General features: G+C 37.4%; 1 protein-coding gene across 1 annotated transcript in view; it reads left to right on the forward strand.

The window, feature by feature from the left end:
* Positions 1–17,493, forward strand: part of TTC34 (tetratricopeptide repeat domain 34) — a 123,865-nt gene extending 106,372 nt beyond the window's left edge. The window contains exon 7 of the mRNA XM_053689863.1: positions 16,972–17,493. Coding sequence (XP_053545838.1) covers positions 16,972–17,493 — 522 coding nt within the window. The remainder of the gene's footprint in view (positions 1–16,971) is intronic.
* The last annotated feature ends 477 nt before the right edge of the window (positions 17,494–17,970 follow it).

Genomic DNA, 17,970 nt, shown 5'->3' on the forward strand with positions numbered 1-17,970 from the left:
CGGCTAAATTTTGTCGATGCAGGGTTTTGGTTTCAATGTTTCAAGAACACACAACTTCTGTATGTCTAAAATCCAGCATTTAGTGCCTGATCGGCTGTCCCTAGCATCAGTCATTAGTAATTCTATGGCCGGATTGGACAGGGGACGATGGAAAAATTAATGGTAACACGCCCTGTACATAATTTCAAACAAAGAGCGTGTTAACCAAACAATATAACGGCTTCACCTCAATCCTGCACCTTTTATAAATGAATGAATAAATTAATCGATTTCGTCACGCAATCATTCATTTTTCCTTTGTTTCATCCAACAATGTATTCGGCTGTTTGTAGATCAAACAACTGAACAAATCATCAAATTTCAGACAAATTTGCATTTGTCCTAAGCCTGACTGCACATATCTAAAAAATAAGGTTTTCTCAATAAATAAAATCATTTTTTTAAAAAAATATTTAAATATTTAAAAGAAATGTTGAGAAAAGATGACAAGTATACCCATCATGCCCATAAACAAATGGCATTCAGATTGTCAGGAACGCCACCCTATATAATTGTAAAACACACATTGGCTCCATTAAGGTCATAAACCCATTTTAGTTTTCAGTGATTGAATGCTATTATTGGCTGTATATAATATAACATTATGGAGAAATGGAGATTGAATATTTTAACTATGTGTTTAACTCCTTTGCAAACATTTTTTTACCAGATCTAATGAATTAGGACATGTTATTTTTTACATTAGAAAGTCCTTTATAATAAAACATCATATGAAGTGCAATTTAAAACTATGCATGACTGTCACAGAAAGTGGCATTAATAAAATCTTCTTCCATGAATATTTAACTATTCACTCTTTCGACTCCATTTATCAATTGACAGGTAAACAACGTTTGCTCCCAGGAACCTGTTCACACTTCATTGCTTTAAGCAGGCAGCCCCCATTTATCATTGCATTAGTGGCTATTTGTGCAACACCACCCCACATTCTCATACGGCCAATCATATGCGAGCAGGTGTTGTCAATCATCACAATCAGATTGTATCGGATCATTTAACTCCACTATGGTGGAGAGGCTAATTTCAATAAAGGTTAAATCCAAACTCAAGTGTGTGAAATCTAAACTTTAATAATACTAAATGTATTTTGGAAATAGGACCAGAAATACAGATTGGGGGATATTTCAGCATATTTATTAAAACTAAATAATCCTGGATGTTTTAGTTAAAGGGACATTAAAGTCAAAATAAAATGTTCATGATTCAGTGAGAGCATGCACTTTTAAATAACTTTTCAATGTACTGCTACAATAAAATTTAATTTGTTCTCTTGGCACTGATTATACTGTATATACCATGTCATAGGAGGTTATTGCCTTCCTCGTGTAAGTTTTTTTTTTTTTTCTTCCTTTTCATGATGTGGAGACAAACTATTATGAGTTTTGGTAATTTATATTTATCTAAAATATTTATTGTATTGTATACTATCAGAGGCGTAACTAGAAACCACAGAGCCCAGGTGCAAGAATCTAAGAAGGGCCCCCCACCACCACCCGCAAGAATCTAAGAAGGCCCCCCCACCACCACCCCTCCCCCCTCCAAAAAAAAAGGTGAATTTAATCCTTTTTTTTTTTTTTTTCATTTAACACAGAAAAAAATGTGAATCAGATTACATGTCTGCAAAAGGAGGTACCCTGTGCCCACAGTCTGTGAGATGGTCTGACACCCTATTACTGTATATATATATATATATATATATATATATATATATATATATATATATATATATATATATATATATATATATATATATATAGTGACACTATTTAACCCCCCAGTACTGTATATAGTAAGTTAGTGACACAGTCTGTAATCTGCCGGTGAGATGGCTGGCCTGACCCTACCCGCCCAGTACTTTATAAAGTGACCATAGTAGTCAGTGACATGGTCCACCCCCCCATACTATATATAGTGGTACTGTATAGTGACACTGTTTACCCCCTGCCCCCCCATGCTGTAGTAACAAGGTCTGTAATTTGCTGGTTCCACAAACATACACACACACACATACATGCATAAATACACACACAGTCACATACATACATACATACATACATACATACAGACACACAAACACACATACATGCATAAATACACACACAGTCACATACATACATACACACACACACATACATGCATGCATAAATACACACACAGTCACATACATACACACACACACACCATACACACAGACATAAACACCAATGGGTATAACAGAAACACTAACCCCTGTAGTCATGTCACATTCACATGATATCAGTGCAGGCAGTGGTATGTTAACGTTTTTTATTAAAAAAAAAATTATATTATTTTTTTTTCTTAAGCTGGGCCCCCACCCTCAGGGGCCCAGTCGTACCTGCGACCTCTGCACCCCCTGTAGTTTCGCCCTTGTATACTATTGTATTTATGACATATACCATGTTATAATAGGTCATTGTCTTTTTAAATGAAGCATCATATTTCTAATTGTGAGGATTTTTTTCACCTATTAGATTGTTTTGCTGATAATAAATGTTTGGGGTAGGGATTGGGATGCACAGGTCTATGAGTAAGAAGTTGCATTGACGAAAAGCGTAAAACTATGTTTCCTACCCTTGCTGTTTTTAATCCTTTGCTATTATGGAAGACTTTGAATAAAAAGTGAACTTTAACCTTTTTCTTGTGACTGTTGGCTGTAGGTGTTCCATGTTTTTCTGGGGGCATTCTCAAGGTGTGGTATAGATTTGTTGCCATAAAAATACTTGATTGCCCATGTCTCATCTTGTGGTCATGACTCAATGTTTTAAAGCTGACACGTTTGTCTCCTTTTTATTTTAATTTCTGTGAACTGTTTTCAATTAATCTTTTTCACATATATTAAAGTAGACTTTTTCTTTATTTTTGTCATGTTTGTAACACATTTTTGTGATAGACACACAGCAAAACTTGTTCGGTTTGGTTTGGTCTGACGAGGGGAGGTTACAAATATTTTTTTTTAATCCCGCAATTTTCTAGTGGCAATATAGTTGTGAGATTTTCAGTAAGACACCAATGTGTTTTATTGAATGTAGTTCATTGTCTCTTCTCTTAAATATCTCTAATTATCTTTCAGCCTTTGTAACTAGAGATGAATACAAGATAAACCAAACTTTGAGAACTGTGGTTTCTCTTGTATTTATGTCAAGTAGACATCTTTCATTAGTATGGCATGCTGCCATTTTGTCTCAGATTAAGAGGCAGCAAATTGTGTGTACAGTCAATGGATTAATGTTCTTAATCATTTCAGTTTATTTTTGCTAATCAACATGTTTTAATTTCAACTGTTGCAGCTTGAAGAGTAATTTGAGCTTTTGTTTGTTAAATTATAACCACATTTTAAAATTACATTTAGCAAATTCCCAATCGATATATTATGGGGCCGATTTACCGTTGTGCAGACAGACATGATCCGCTGTAGTGGATCATGTCTGCCGCACATCGATTAATGCCTCATTGCACAAGCATTCCTTGTAAAATGCTTGTGCAATACCGCACCCTGCAGATTCATGGCCAATCGGCTGTTAGCAAGGGGCTGTCAATCAATCCGATTGTGTCCAATCAGGCTGATTGCTGTCTTCTGCCTCAGAGGAAGCGGACGAGTTAAGGAGCAGCAGTCGTAAGACCGCTGCTTCTTAACTCCTTTTTCTGGCGAGTCTGAAGGCTCGCGCGGAAACAAATACATTTAAATGCATACAGAGCTTTATAAATCTGCACCAATATGTCGTCAACACCATTTTATTTTTCATTCTTATGTAAACTATATATTATGATTAAAAAAAAATAATGCAATATAATGAACAAATATCTATTAGTAAAACAAATTATCTGAATTGATATAAACATTAAAGTGTCAGGTTTGTGATATGAGCTTATTTAGTTTAAACTAACAGCATCTGATCTGCCACAACTAGATGAAACGATTGCATTACATAAAGATAGTAATTTTTAGCAGTCTTTAAAAACTGAACTTTTCAACGTATTTGACATGACTTGAACATCACGAAGGCCAATTCTAAGAAATCCATTACTTTAGAAGCAATAATGGAATAGTCAGTGCCGACTTTCATAAATGGCATCAAATCTTCTGTTTTTTATCCATTACACTTAACTATCAGCAATAAAGGACATTTATGTTTGTTTTAAAAACCCTTAGTATTAATAAGTACGTGTTTACATAAGATACTCAAGGCAATTTATATTTTATAAGTATTCTGTAAATTATATATTTTTTAGAATTGCTGCATTCTTTGCATATTATTGAGATATCCTAGTGCATTGCATTTAATTTGTTTTTCTGTAATACAATGATGATTTTATTTTCTTGGTTAATTTGTTTGAAGTAAATAGATAAAAGTAAATTCTTCACTTCAAAGATGCAGCAATTAATATTCATTTCATAGAGACTGAGGGCCTCTATGCACGCTCGCATCTCAGGACGCACATGCACAGAGGGACCGTAAACTTGTTATATTATTGCACTAATGTTATGTCAGATTTGGCAGCCTCCTCTACATATATAAACTGGATATTGGCTGCAATATACACTAATTCGGGAGGCAGAAAAAAAATAAGATGATTGTATAACAATCGCTATTGCTTTCTATTGGAGCGCTTAATGTCCCTGTTCATTTGTGACAAATGAATGTAGAATTTAAAGGACCAGTCAACACATTAGATTTGCATAATCAACAAATGCAAGATAACAAGACAATGCAATAGCACTTAGTCTGAACTTCAAATGAGTAGTAGATTTTTTTATAACAAATTTCAAAGTTATGTATATTTCCACTCCCCTTGTACCATGTGATAGCAATCAGCCAATCACAAATGCATATACGTATAGTCTGTGAATTCTTGCACATGCTCAGTAGGATCTGGTGACTCAAAAATTGTAAATATAAAAAACTGTGCACATTTTTTTTAATGGAAGTAAATTGGAAAGTTGTTTAAAATGACATGCTGTATCTGAAGCATGAAAATTTAATTTAAACTGAGTGTCCCTTTAAGGGGACATAGTAAAGAAAAATTAATTGCTCTATGCTGCTCACAGAATGTATGTATATATCTTGTCAACAGACACAGAAGTTGTAGCAGCAGCAGTTGATTGGAGTAAACAAATATGTGCTTTCTTGGAGATAGAAAAGGTGCACGCCTAATTTATTGCTTTGCTCCTGTCTTTAGCTACTTAGTAAGGGTTAATTATATAAGGCTAAATTACAAGTGCAGCACCATCAATAGCACAGGGTGCATTTTCTTGTGCTTAGTCTCGGGTAAAATATAAAGCACAAATTGGGATTTGTTAACATTTATTATCATTCACTTATAATACCAAACAAAGAAGAGTCTTAGGGGCCGAATTATAAAGCTCCGAATGGAGTTTGATGTCCCTGTTTCTGCACGAGCCTTCAGACTCGCCGGAAACAGCAGTTATGAAGCAGCGGTCTAAAGACCACAGCTCCATAACTTGTCCGCCTGCTCTGAGGCTGCGGACATCAATCCGCCCGAGCCTATACGATCAGGCTGATTGACACCCTCTGCTAGCGGCAAAAATCTGCAGGTGGCGGCATTGCACAAGCAGTTCACAAGAACTGTTTGTGCAATGATAAATGCCGACAGCATATACTGTCTGCATTTATCAATGTACGGCAGACATGATATGCTACATTGTATCATGTCCGCTTGCACTCTCATAAATCGGCCCCTTACTGTCAAAATAGGGCATCTCTTGGGCGAAAATGTCTAATATAATTACCGAAAATAAACCATGAATAATGACACAAAGGAGAAAGTCAGTAAATGAATATACTGAGTCCCGATCAATCTCCAAATATACTGAGTGCAAATGGCCTCAAGAACACTGGTAGCTTTTCTGTAAATCTTCCGTAACTTCCAAACTCTAGAAATAAGCGAGATAAGCAGAAGGCGCCTCTTAGTGCACATCAGATGTTTACTCTACAGGATCTGTTAGATATGATAACACAGCTTCTTCCAATAATGAGAACTCTCTTGTACAAATACAATTTGTTTATTAAAATGAACACTATAAAAGATTTTGCTAGAGCGCAACCTTTTTGCACTCGTCGGGTTGCCCTGGTATTACAAGTTGAAAGTAAAAAGTTATCCGTCCAACGCAAACAGATGAGCGCAAAAAGCCGAACTTACAATATTGTGTGCGATAACCTATTCCTCCATAGAAGTCAAAGGAGATAAAAAAATTATAAAAAACCTAATGCCCTACTCGCTTGTTAACCCGAATCGCCATCAGACCCCCTACTCTAATAACCCATAAACTGCCACCCAACCACATTGTAAAGTCGTGACTACACTATTAACCCCTAAACTGCCAACCCCCACACTGCAAAGTCTTCACTACACTATTAACCCCTAAACTGCCAGCCCCCCAAATGCAAAGTAATCCACTACACTATTAACCCCTAAACCGCCAGCCCCCTCAATGCAAAGTAACTCCCTACACTATTAACCCATAAACTACCAACCCCCCCAACTTCAAGTTGTGGGACTGGCTTTTTAAAGGTAAGGTTAGTCTATTTTGGGTTAATTTGCTTAGGGGTTGTTACGATAGGGGGTTTGGATGTTAGTGGGTTATGTTGTGTTGTGGGGCTAGCGATTTAGGGGTTACTTTTATCATCAAATTTGCTTTGTTCTCTTGGTATTCTCTGTTGAAAGCTAAACCTAGGAAGACTCATATGCTAATTGCCAAGCCCTTGAAGACTCCCTCTTATTTGAATGCCTTTTACAGTTTTTCACAGCTAGATGGTGTTAGTTCATGTGTTTCATATAGATAACATTGTGCTCATGCCCATGAAGTTGCTTATGAGAGGGCACTGATTGGCTAAAATGCAAGTTTGTCAAAAGAACTGAAATTAGGGGCAGTCTGCAGAGGCTTAGATACAAGGTAATCACAGAGGTAAAAAGTATATTAATATAACCGTGTTGTTATGTACAAATGGGGAATTATTATTATTATTATTATTATCAGGTATTTGTAGAGCGCCAACAGATTCCGCAGCGCTGTAAACATAGTCGGTGTACAGGATAGCTTTTGTAGGGATCAAGTGGGTAGAGGGCCCTGCCGAGAGTATCACTGTTGTAGTCGGCTCTTATGAAGAAATCTGTAAACAGCTGGGCCCATAGGCTTACAATCTAAGGGGTTCAAGGGGAAAGCAATGGCGTTAGGAAAGGTTATTGTTGGTTGTATGCATCCCTGAATAGTAAAGTTTTTAGGGAGTGCTTGAAGCTGTTAAAACTAGGGGAGAGTCTTATGGAGCGAGGCAGGGAATTCCACAAGATGGGGGCCAGTCTGGAGAAGTCCTGTAAACGTGAATGTGAGGAAGTAACAAGAGAGGAGGAGAGGAGGAGATCCTGAGCTGATCGAAGGGGACGGGAGGGAGAGTATCTAGAGACAAGTTCTGAGATGTAGGGGGGAGCAGTGCAGTTGAGAGCTTTATATGTCAGGGTGAGGATTTTATGTTTAATCCTAGAGGCAAGGGGAAGCCAGTGAAGGGAATGGCAGAGAGGTGCAGCAGATGAAGAGCGACGAGTAAGGAAGATGAGTCTGGCAGAGGCATTCATTATGGATTGTAAAGGAGCTGTGCGGCAGCTAGGTAGACCAGAGAGGACGGAATTGCAGTAGTCGAGGCGGGAAAGGATGAGAGAGTGGATTAAAATCTTGGTTGTATCTTGTGTAAGGAAATGTCTAATTTTAGCAATGTTTTTAAGGTGGAAGCGGCAGGCTTTAGCCAAGGACTGGATGTGAGGAGTGAAGGAAAGATCTGAGTCAAGTGTGACCCCAAGACACCGGGCGAGCAGGGTAGGGGTAATGGTGGAATTATCAACAGTTATAGAAATTTTGGGGGTGGAGACATTGGAAGAAGGGGGAAAAATAAGGAGATCAGTTTTGGAGAGATTTAGCTTAAGGTAGTGAGAGGACATCCAAGATGAGATGTGAGAAAGACAGTTAGTGACACGGGTTAGTAAGGAAGGAGGTAGGTCTGGTGCAGAGAGGTAGATTTGGGTGTCATTGGCATACAAATGGTATTGAAACCCATGGGACTTTATTAAGGAACCTAGTGACGACGTGTAGATTGAGAAGAGAAGGGGACCAAGGACAGAGCCTTGAGGTACCCCAACAGAAAGTGGTAACGGGGCAGAGGATGCTCCGGAGAAGGCTACACTAAATGTACGGTTAGTCAGATAGGAAGAGAACCACGAGAGAGCTGTGTCACAGATGCCAAATGATTGAAGGGTTTGGAGCAGAAGAGGGAGGTCAACAGTGTCAAAGGCTGCAGACAGGTCAAGGAGGATAAGCAGAGAGAAGTGGCCTTTGAATTTTGCTGCAAATAGGTCATTGGTAACCTTGACAATTGCTGTCTCTGTAGAGTGATGGGAATGAAATCCAGATTGCAGTGGGTCAAGAAGAGAGTTTAGTGTAAGGAAATGCGATAGACGTGCGTAAACTAGCTTTTCGAGGAGCTTTGAGGCAAGAGGGAGTAGGGAAATAGGGCAGTAATTTGAAGGGGAGGTAGGATCAAGGGAAGGTTTTTTGAGGATAGGTGTAACCAGTGCATGTTTTAGAGATGAGGGAAATATACCAGTGCTGAGGGAGAGGTTTAAAATGTGTGTGAGTATGGGGGTGAGGGTAGAAGAGAGGGAGGGGAGTAGCTGTGAGGGGATGGGGTCGAGGGGACAGGTAGTGAGGTGGGAGGACAGTATAAGGACAGAAACTTCATCCTCATTAACAGGGGCAAAAGAGCTGCATTTTTGGATATTTGGGTTTTGGGTGATCGTGAGCTTTTGAGGGGGTAGGAGATTGGAAGTATGTTGAGAGCTTATTTCACTTCTGATGGAGTCAATTTTGTTGTTGAAGTGGCTTGCAAAATCTTGAGCTGAGAGAGAGGTTGTGTTAGGAGGTGGAGGTGGGCGGAGAAGAGTGTTGAATGTGTTGAACAGACGTTTAGGGTTAGAGGAAAGAGTAGAGATGAGATTAGAAAAATATTGTTGCTTATAAAGATTAAGGGCAGAATAGTAGGAGTTCAGGATGAACTTGTAGTGAAGAAAGTCAGCTGAACTCCGAGATTTCCTCCAATGTCGCTCAGCAGTACGGGAGCATCTGCGTAGGTATCGTGTCAGAGGAGTATGCCAGGGCTGAGGATGAGAGTGTGGTTTCTCAGCTAAGGTTGGAGGGGCCAGAGTGTCAATGACCAATGTAAGGGTGGAATTATACTGGCAGATAGATTGGTCAGGGCAGGAAAAGGAGGTGATGGATGAGAGGAGAGGTTTGAGGGAGCTAGCGAGCTGATGCAGATCTAGTGACTTAGTGCTTCTGTGAAGTTTGGTGTGAGGGGTAGAGGGAGGGGGAGTTGTAGGTAGGGAAGTGATGTTGCAAGTTAGGAGATGATGGTCAGAGAGAGGAAAAGGGGAGTTTGTTAAATTTGAAAGAGTGCATCGATAGGTGAAAATCAGATCAAGGGGAATGGGTAATAAAGGGATTATCTTTCTTTTTAATACAAATTCTAGATTAGATTATCCTATTAAAGGAAAATGGTATATTGTAATGGGCAGGATTGGGAAGGGGTCAAATGTGCTTAAAGAGACATAAAACCTAAAAGTTTTCTTTCATGCTTCAGACAGAAAATGCAATTTTACTTCTATTATTACATTTTCTTTGTTTTCTTGCTATTCTTTGCTGAAAAGCCGGTAGATAAGCTCAGGAGCGTGCTCGTGTCTTCAGTATTATATGGTTATACATTGGCAAGAGCACTTGATGGCAGCACTATTTCCTGTCATGTAGTGCTGCAGACATGTGCACAATACCTATCTAAATATCTCTACAACAAAGAATAACATGAGAACGAAGCAAATTTAATAATATAAGTACATTAGAAACTTTTATTAAATTGTATTCTCTATCTGAATCATGACAGAAAATGTTTGGGTTTCAAGTCCCTTTAAGTGTCATTAAAATATTATAGCATAGAACTTAATGAGAAACTCCACCACTGGATTTCTGCACACCACCTGCTTAGTGCTCGAGTTATATTTGACACTTGCTTTACTGAAGTTTATTATTTGAGGGAGATAACGTACTCTCCGACATAACAAAGTTAGCATGCTCTAGACTATTGCCCAAGTGATAAAAAATAACTTTGGCCTAATATGAGCTCAAAAATAGAAATGTTGCTGATTGTGGTTCACTAATATTAACACACAATAGTGCTAATACTTTTGTGCTCCACTTGTAATCTAGCCTAGTGCTTAAAGGGACATGAAACACAAATTTATTATTTCAAGATTCAGATAGAACACACAATTCTGACCATCGTTTCCGATTCACTACTATTATCAAATTTGTTTCATTATCTTGGGATATTTAGTTAAAGGAGTAGCAATGTTCTACTGGGAGCTAGCTTAACACAACAGGTGGGCCAATGACACAAGCAGCCACCTATTAGCATCTAGCTCCCAGTAGCTCATTGCTGCTCCTGATGATAGATAGATGATAGAAAGATAGATAGACAGACAGATAGATTGATCGATCGATAGATGATAGATAGATAGATAGATAGATAGATAGATAGATAATAGTGAGATAGATAGATATTAAATAGATAATGTCTAATATCTTTGTTATATTCTGGTCCATTCCCAACCCACTCAGTTTGTAACTCATACATATAACTAGGGATAGGCGAATGTGTAAATTTCCGAATTCGAATGTTAGAAGAATGTTATTACCGAAATTCGAATTATAAATCCGAATGTTGATAAGAACGAATATTCTTAAAAATTCTATAATTGAATTCTATTTACAGCTTTCGAATGTCACTTTCGAATTTGAATGTTTATAATTAGATAGAATGTCCACATTCAAAATTTCAAATTTAACATTCTATTTAACTAATACTATTCAGAAGTTCAATAGTTCATGTGGTAGGGAATCTAGTAAATTGATACATAATAGATACAAATATATCATTTTGAATGTTTCTATATAGAATATTGCATAATTTGAATATTACATTTAAAGAAAGCATTAGAATTACTATTACAAACATGTAAATTCAAATTTTCAAAACAAATATTTTCGAATGTAATCGTAAAATTCTAAATCGAACATTCGAAAATCGAATGTTAGAATGTTATGTAAACATTCAAAATTCGATTCGAACAAACGAATGTGTTAAAATTTGTTTCATTTTTTTGAATGTTGTGAAACATTCGCCCATCCCTATATATTACCTGGTGACTTATACAGTGGCATCTATTTAGCAAAACGTCGACTTTCTTGCATTTGATGGCACCAATACGCTCGCCTAAGATCACCTAACATTGCTGCCGCTGAACTGAATACACTCTCCAAAGTTACCAAAAAAGCTGTCAAAAAGCTGCGCACCAAGTATGGTGCGATGAGCAGCGGACTGTTGTTAGCTAACAGTCATCGATCTCGCTGCTATTCAGCTTTTAACAGCTTTCTTGGTACCCTGTCACTAAACAACCACACTATACTATACTGTTTACCCCCTTTACCGCCACTCCCGGAGCCCACCGCAACTAAATAAAGTGTTTAACCCCTAAACTGCCGCTTCCGGACCCCACCACAACTAAATAAAGCGTTTAACCCCTAAACCGCCGCTCCCGGACCCCACCGCAACTAAATACAATTATTAACCCCTAAACCGCCGCTCCCGGAGCACACCGCCACCTACATTATACTTATTAACCCCTAATCTGCCGCCCCCCTACACCGCCGCCACCTACATTATATTTATTAACCTCTAATTCTAATGATAGAATTCTATAAGCCAGTCGGAATTCAAGGGACGCCATCTTGGATGACGTCATTTAAAGGAACATTCATTCAGCAAGAAGACATCAAAAGAAGAGGATGCTCCACGTCGGATGTCTTGAAGATGGAGCCGTTCCGCGCCGGATGTATGAAGATAGAAGATGCCGTCTGGATGAAGACTTCTGCCCGTCTGGAGGACCACTTCTGCCCGTCTGGAGGACCACTTCTGTCGGCTTCGTGAAGGACTTCGGCCCAGTTGGGTGAAGACTTCTCAAGTGGGGTGATCTTCAAGGAGTTAGTGTTAGGTTTTTTTAAGGGGGGATTGGGTGGGTTTTAGAGTAGGGTTGGTTGTGTGGGTGGTGGGTTTTAATGTTGGGAGAGTTGTATTTCTTTTTTTACAGGTAAAAGAGCTGATTGCTTTGGGGCAATGCCCCGCAAAATGCCCTTTTAAGGGCTATTTGTAATTTAGTGTAGGGTAGGGCTTTTTTCATTTTGGGGGGGGCTTTTTTATTTTGTTAGGGGGATTAGATTAGGTGTTAATCTAATAAATTTAAAATTCTTGTAATTATTTTATTATTTTCTGTAATTTAGGGGGGGGGTTGTACTTAGTGTAGGGAATTAATTTAATTATAGTGTAGTGTTAGGTGTAATTGTAACTTAGATTAGGTTTTATTTTACAGGTATATTTGTATTTATTTTAGCTAGGAAATTATTAAATAGTTAATAACTATTTAATAACTATTGTACCTAGTTAAAATAAATACAAAGTTGCCTGTAAAATAAAAATTAACCCTAAGATAGCTACAATGTAACTATTAGTTATATTGTAGCTAGCTTAGGGTTTATTTTATTGGTAAGTATTTAATTTTAATTATTTAGTTAATTATAGTAATATTTATTTAGATTTATTTAAATTATATTTAAGTTAGAGGGTGTTAGGGTTAGGGTTAGACTTAGGTTTAGGGGTTAATAAATTTAATAAAGTGTCGGCGGCAGATTAGGGGTTAATAAATGTAGGTAGGTGGCGGCGGTGTAGGGGGGCAGATTAGGGGTTAATAAATATAATGTAGGTGGCGGCGGTGTAGGGGCAGAAGATTAGGGGTTAATAAATATAATGTAGGTGGCGGCGGAGTAGGGGAGGAAGATTAGGGGTTAATAAGTATAATGTAGGTGGCGGTGGGACCCGGGAGTGGCGGTTTAGGGGTTAATAAGTTTATTTTGTTGCGGCGGGGTCCGGGAGCGGCGGTTTAGGGGTTAATACATTTATTTAGTTGCAGCGGGGTCCTGGAGCAGCGGGATAGGGGTTAATAAGTTTTATTTAGGTGGCGGCGGTGTCGGGGCGGCAGATTTGGGGTTATTAAGTATAATGTAGGTGGCGGCGGTGTAAGGGGGGCAGATTAGGGGTGTTTAGACTATTCCCATAGGAATCAATGGGATATCGGGCAGCAGCGAACATAAGCTCTCACTGCTTTCCGACTCCCATTGATTCCTATGGCATCCGCCGCCTCCAGGGCGGCGGATTGAAAACCAGGTACGCTGTGCCGGAATAGTGCCGAGCGTACCTGGTAGATATTTGATAACTTCCAAAAGTAGTCAGATTGTGCCAAACTTGCTTTAGGAACATCTGTAGTGACGTAAGCATCGATCTGGTCGGACTGAGTCCAGCGGATCGTATGTTACGTCACCAAATTCTACTTTTGCCGGTTTGTAGGGTTTGATAACTAAGGCGAATCAGGCTCGCCACAAATACGCTGCGGAATTCCAGCGTATTTGTGGTTGACGGCTTGATAAATACATGCCAGTGTCTCTTGTTTACAATAGTGGGGAGAATCCTACAGTACTCTTTTCTCTTTAAGTTTCTGATAATGTATATTTCAAAATCAAATGCTGGAATAAAACTATTAAAAAATAGAATAATTCCCTTTGCAACAATGATAAACACATTCATTGGTTCTATACATATTTTTCACTGTTTTGCTTAATGAAAATTAATGAACTGTGTATATGAACAATATGAATTCATATAACATATAGCTAACTACAATGTTGCTGGTTAAATCTAAATAAAAACAATATTATAGAGACGAGCAGAAGCTTTTGAAACACCTGTGCAATTATGCATTTTGTTTGATAAACAATTACTGTAAGAGGAGCTTTTGCCATGAAAATGCTCTACTCGTCAAGTAATGTGCAGCTGTGGTTTATTTTATGCCTGTGTTGTTTCACATGCTGCAGTTCAGAGATGAGAGGTTTTCTTAGGTATTTCTATCTATATTTATTTTAATATCACAGTTGGGAAGTCTCAAGTTTTAGAGCAGAGATTCTTAAACTTTTTTTCATCTGGGACCCCTTTTTGCATTGGATTTTTTTCTGTGACTCCCTTTAGTATAATATCATAATGGATATACATTTTTTAATACATCAATATACCAAACAATTCAGGGTATTATTGACTTCCGTAGCCATTGCTAAGCACTAATCATTAGACTCTTTGTCTGACTTCCATGTAGCCTTCTATCCCACATGTGGCGATGAGCAACACCCACAAATGTGAAGCGGTACAAAATATGGGAAAAAAAGTTACACAAATATACAAACACATTCACTCACAACATATGCACAGACAACAAATACATTCACAGTACGTTATCAAACCTTCTGGGGACCCTCAGAGGGTCTCAACCTCCAGTTTAAGAAGCAATGGTTTAGATAAACTTAAAAATCTATCTATAATCTATCTTCTATCTATCTGTCGGTCTGTCTGTCTATCTATCAATCTCTCTCTCTGTTTGTCTGTCTATCTATCATATATCTATCTCCATCTCTTTCTATGTATGTCTTTCCATTTCTCTGTATATATATCTATCCATCTATCTCTCGCTCCCTCTATTTCTATCTATGTTTGTCTGTCTATCTATCTATCTATCATCTATCTATCTATCTAACACTACTTCGGTTACAAATGGATAAAAATATGAAATTTACCCTACATAATATCAGTGACATGCAACTGTAGAGAGTTGCTTGTTGTACGCATGAGCTGCATATCATTTTAAAAATAGTGGCTTGGTGACATCAATATGGTGACTCAAGTGGGTGATAGGGCTTAGATATAAAGGGCAAAATTACAAGTGGGGGTGCATTTGCCTATGTATTCCCCTCCCCCAGCACCAATATACCTATCTACATATAGTATATATTTATTTATTATTCTGTCTGTGCATACAACCATAAATAATTGCTTTGGTGATATTTGCCATTTCTTTAAAAAAACAAGAAAAAAACCTTGGCTATTGCTAAAAAATAAAATATTTTGTTTTATTTCTTGCTATTATATGTTAATCATATGCTAACAATAGTTTTAATGCCCCTTAATTTACTATTGTATAGTTTGAATAATTGTATGGTTATCGATCATGTTGCCTAAATATCATTTTATGCTAAAAGGCTAAGGGCTAGAATATGAGTGGAACACAAATTTGCACTCTCGCTAGTGTTTTATCTGTGCTCAACTATAGTGCACACATCTGATGAGCCAATAACAAGAAGCATATGTGTGCAGCCAACAATCTGCAGCTAGCTTCCAGGATTGTAATTGCTGCTCCTGAGTCTACATACAGTAGGTATGCTTTTCAACAAATGATGCTGAAAGAATGAAGCAACTACTTCTATAATTGTATTATATTTATCAAGTTGTGATAGACTGCACTTTTTTGGCTATGCCTATTTGAGTGGCTAATCAGATATTCTACTCTGTTTAATTTTTTACTTAAAGGGCCAGTCTACACCGGAATTTGTACTGTTTTAAAAGATAGATAATCCCTTTATTACCCATTCCCCTGTTTTGCATAACCAACCCAGTTATATTAAAGGGACATTCCAGCCTAAATTAAAATACACATGGATGCATTTTAGTTTTGAATAGAAGCATTTCTGTATTATACATGTATTAGCAAAAATGCTTCTAATAAAAGCTATAGGTGTTTCAAATGTGTATTTGTATTTAAATATGCACCGTGCACAAGCATTTTAAACACAACACTTGCTCAGAGAGCCTAAGATGCTTGAATCATCTCCTAATTACTCAATTTGTTAATTGCTGACATGATACAAGCCCCACTGACTCTCTGAGCAGCTATAGTATTTAAATACTAGTGCACTGAGAATATCTAGTTATGCTTCACATGCACGTGCAGAGAAAAATGCTAGCACTAAAACAGTCATAACTTTTACTAGAAGCATTTTTACATGTATAATACAAATTTGTTTCTATTCAAAGATGTAATTAATCTATGTGCATTTACATTTTGACTGGAATGTCTCTTTAATGCACTTTTAACCTCTGTGATTACCTTGTATCTAAGCCTCTGCAGACTGCCCCCTTATTTCAGTACTTTTGACAGACATGCATTTAGCCAATCAGTGGCCTCTCATTTGCAACTCCATGGGTGTGGTCACAATGTTATCTGTATGGTACACATGATCTAACGCCCTTTAGCTGTGAAAAACTGCCAAATGCATAGAAATAAGGGTCTGCCTTTAAGGGCTTAGAAATTAGCATATGAGCTTACCTAGGTTTAACTTTCCAATTAAATTTTAAATTTTCCAATTTACTTCTATTATCTAATTTGCTTCATTCTATTGATATTCTTTGTTGAAAAGCATATCCAAATAGGCTCAGTAGCTGCTGATTGGTGGCTGCACATAGATGCCTTGTGTGATTGGCTCACCTATGTGCATTGCTATTTCATCAACAAAGGATATCTAAAGAATGAAGCAAATTAGATAATAGAAGTAAATTGGAAAGTTGTTTAAAGTTGTATTCTCTATCTGAATCATGAAAGAAATTGTTTGGGTTTCATGTCCCTTTAACTTTTTTTAATTATTACAGATGCTACCTAAAAACAACTGTTAACACCCTACTATCAACTGCAGCCCTTCTTTAAGCATATATACTGTAATTATTTGTAATTTACATTACTATACATTTCCTAACCTCAATGTTTACTGTCTATAGCATTATTATTATTAAACAAAATCCATTGCTTATTTTGTAAATCACATTTTTTATTTAATTTTTTCTACAGGTTGCAGCGCAAGAAGGAAATTCTTTGACTCAAGATAACCAGCACGAAAAAGCTCTGAATTATTTTTCATTGGCTGTTATAACAAGTAACAATAACCCAAAATATTTACGCCATCGGGCATTATGTCTTTCTCATCTTAAGGATTACACAAATGCTATAAAAGACATGGATAAAGCAATACAAAGACATGGTTCAAACGACCTAAAGACACAAATTGAAGATCACTGTTTCAAGGGACATCTCTTATTATCAGTGAGCGAAGACGATGCCGCGGTACAACAGTATCTGAAAGCCTTGAATCTAGACCAGACATTGGCCTTAGAATGCATTCACTTAAGACCTGGCAAAGCTGAGCTGACCCAAATCTTTAGTCGTATTGGCCACAATTATTTTGAGAAACAGTTGTATGAAGAGTCTTGGAAAGTGACAACTGGTGGTCTACTTATCGATGAAAAAAATCATGAACTTAAGAGGCTAAAAGTGCGAATTAAAAGAGAAGCATCTGGCTGTAGCGTTCACTAAATAAGATCTAATTAAATATATATATATTTACTTGATGATCAATGTAATGTTTGTAAATGAAATGTCATAATTTAAGAAGGGCTAGAATACAAGTGGAGCACAATTGATAGCTCAGGGTGTGTTGTCTTTTGCACATAGATAAATTACATCTTTATACAGAAACATATTTGCAATATACATGTGTTGGCAAAAATGCTTCTAGTAAAAGTTATCACTGGTTTAGTGTTTTTTTCTTTGCACATGCACGTGAAGCATAGCTAGATATTCTCAGAGCACCACCATTTTAAATACTACAGATGCTCAGAGCACCAGTGGGGTTTGTGTCACGTCAGCAATTAACAAATTGAGTCATAACCAGATGGTGCAAGCGCCTTAGTCTCTCTGAACAAGTGTGTTTTAAATGCTGGTGCACGGTGCATACTTATATACACTTTTGAAACAGCTATAGCTTTTTTTAGAAGCATTTTTGCTTATACA

Source organism: Bombina bombina, chromosome 8 (assembly GCF_027579735.1).
Source record: "Bombina bombina isolate aBomBom1 chromosome 8, aBomBom1.pri, whole genome shotgun sequence".
Taxonomy (NCBI): domain Eukaryota; kingdom Metazoa; phylum Chordata; class Amphibia; order Anura; family Bombinatoridae; genus Bombina; species Bombina bombina.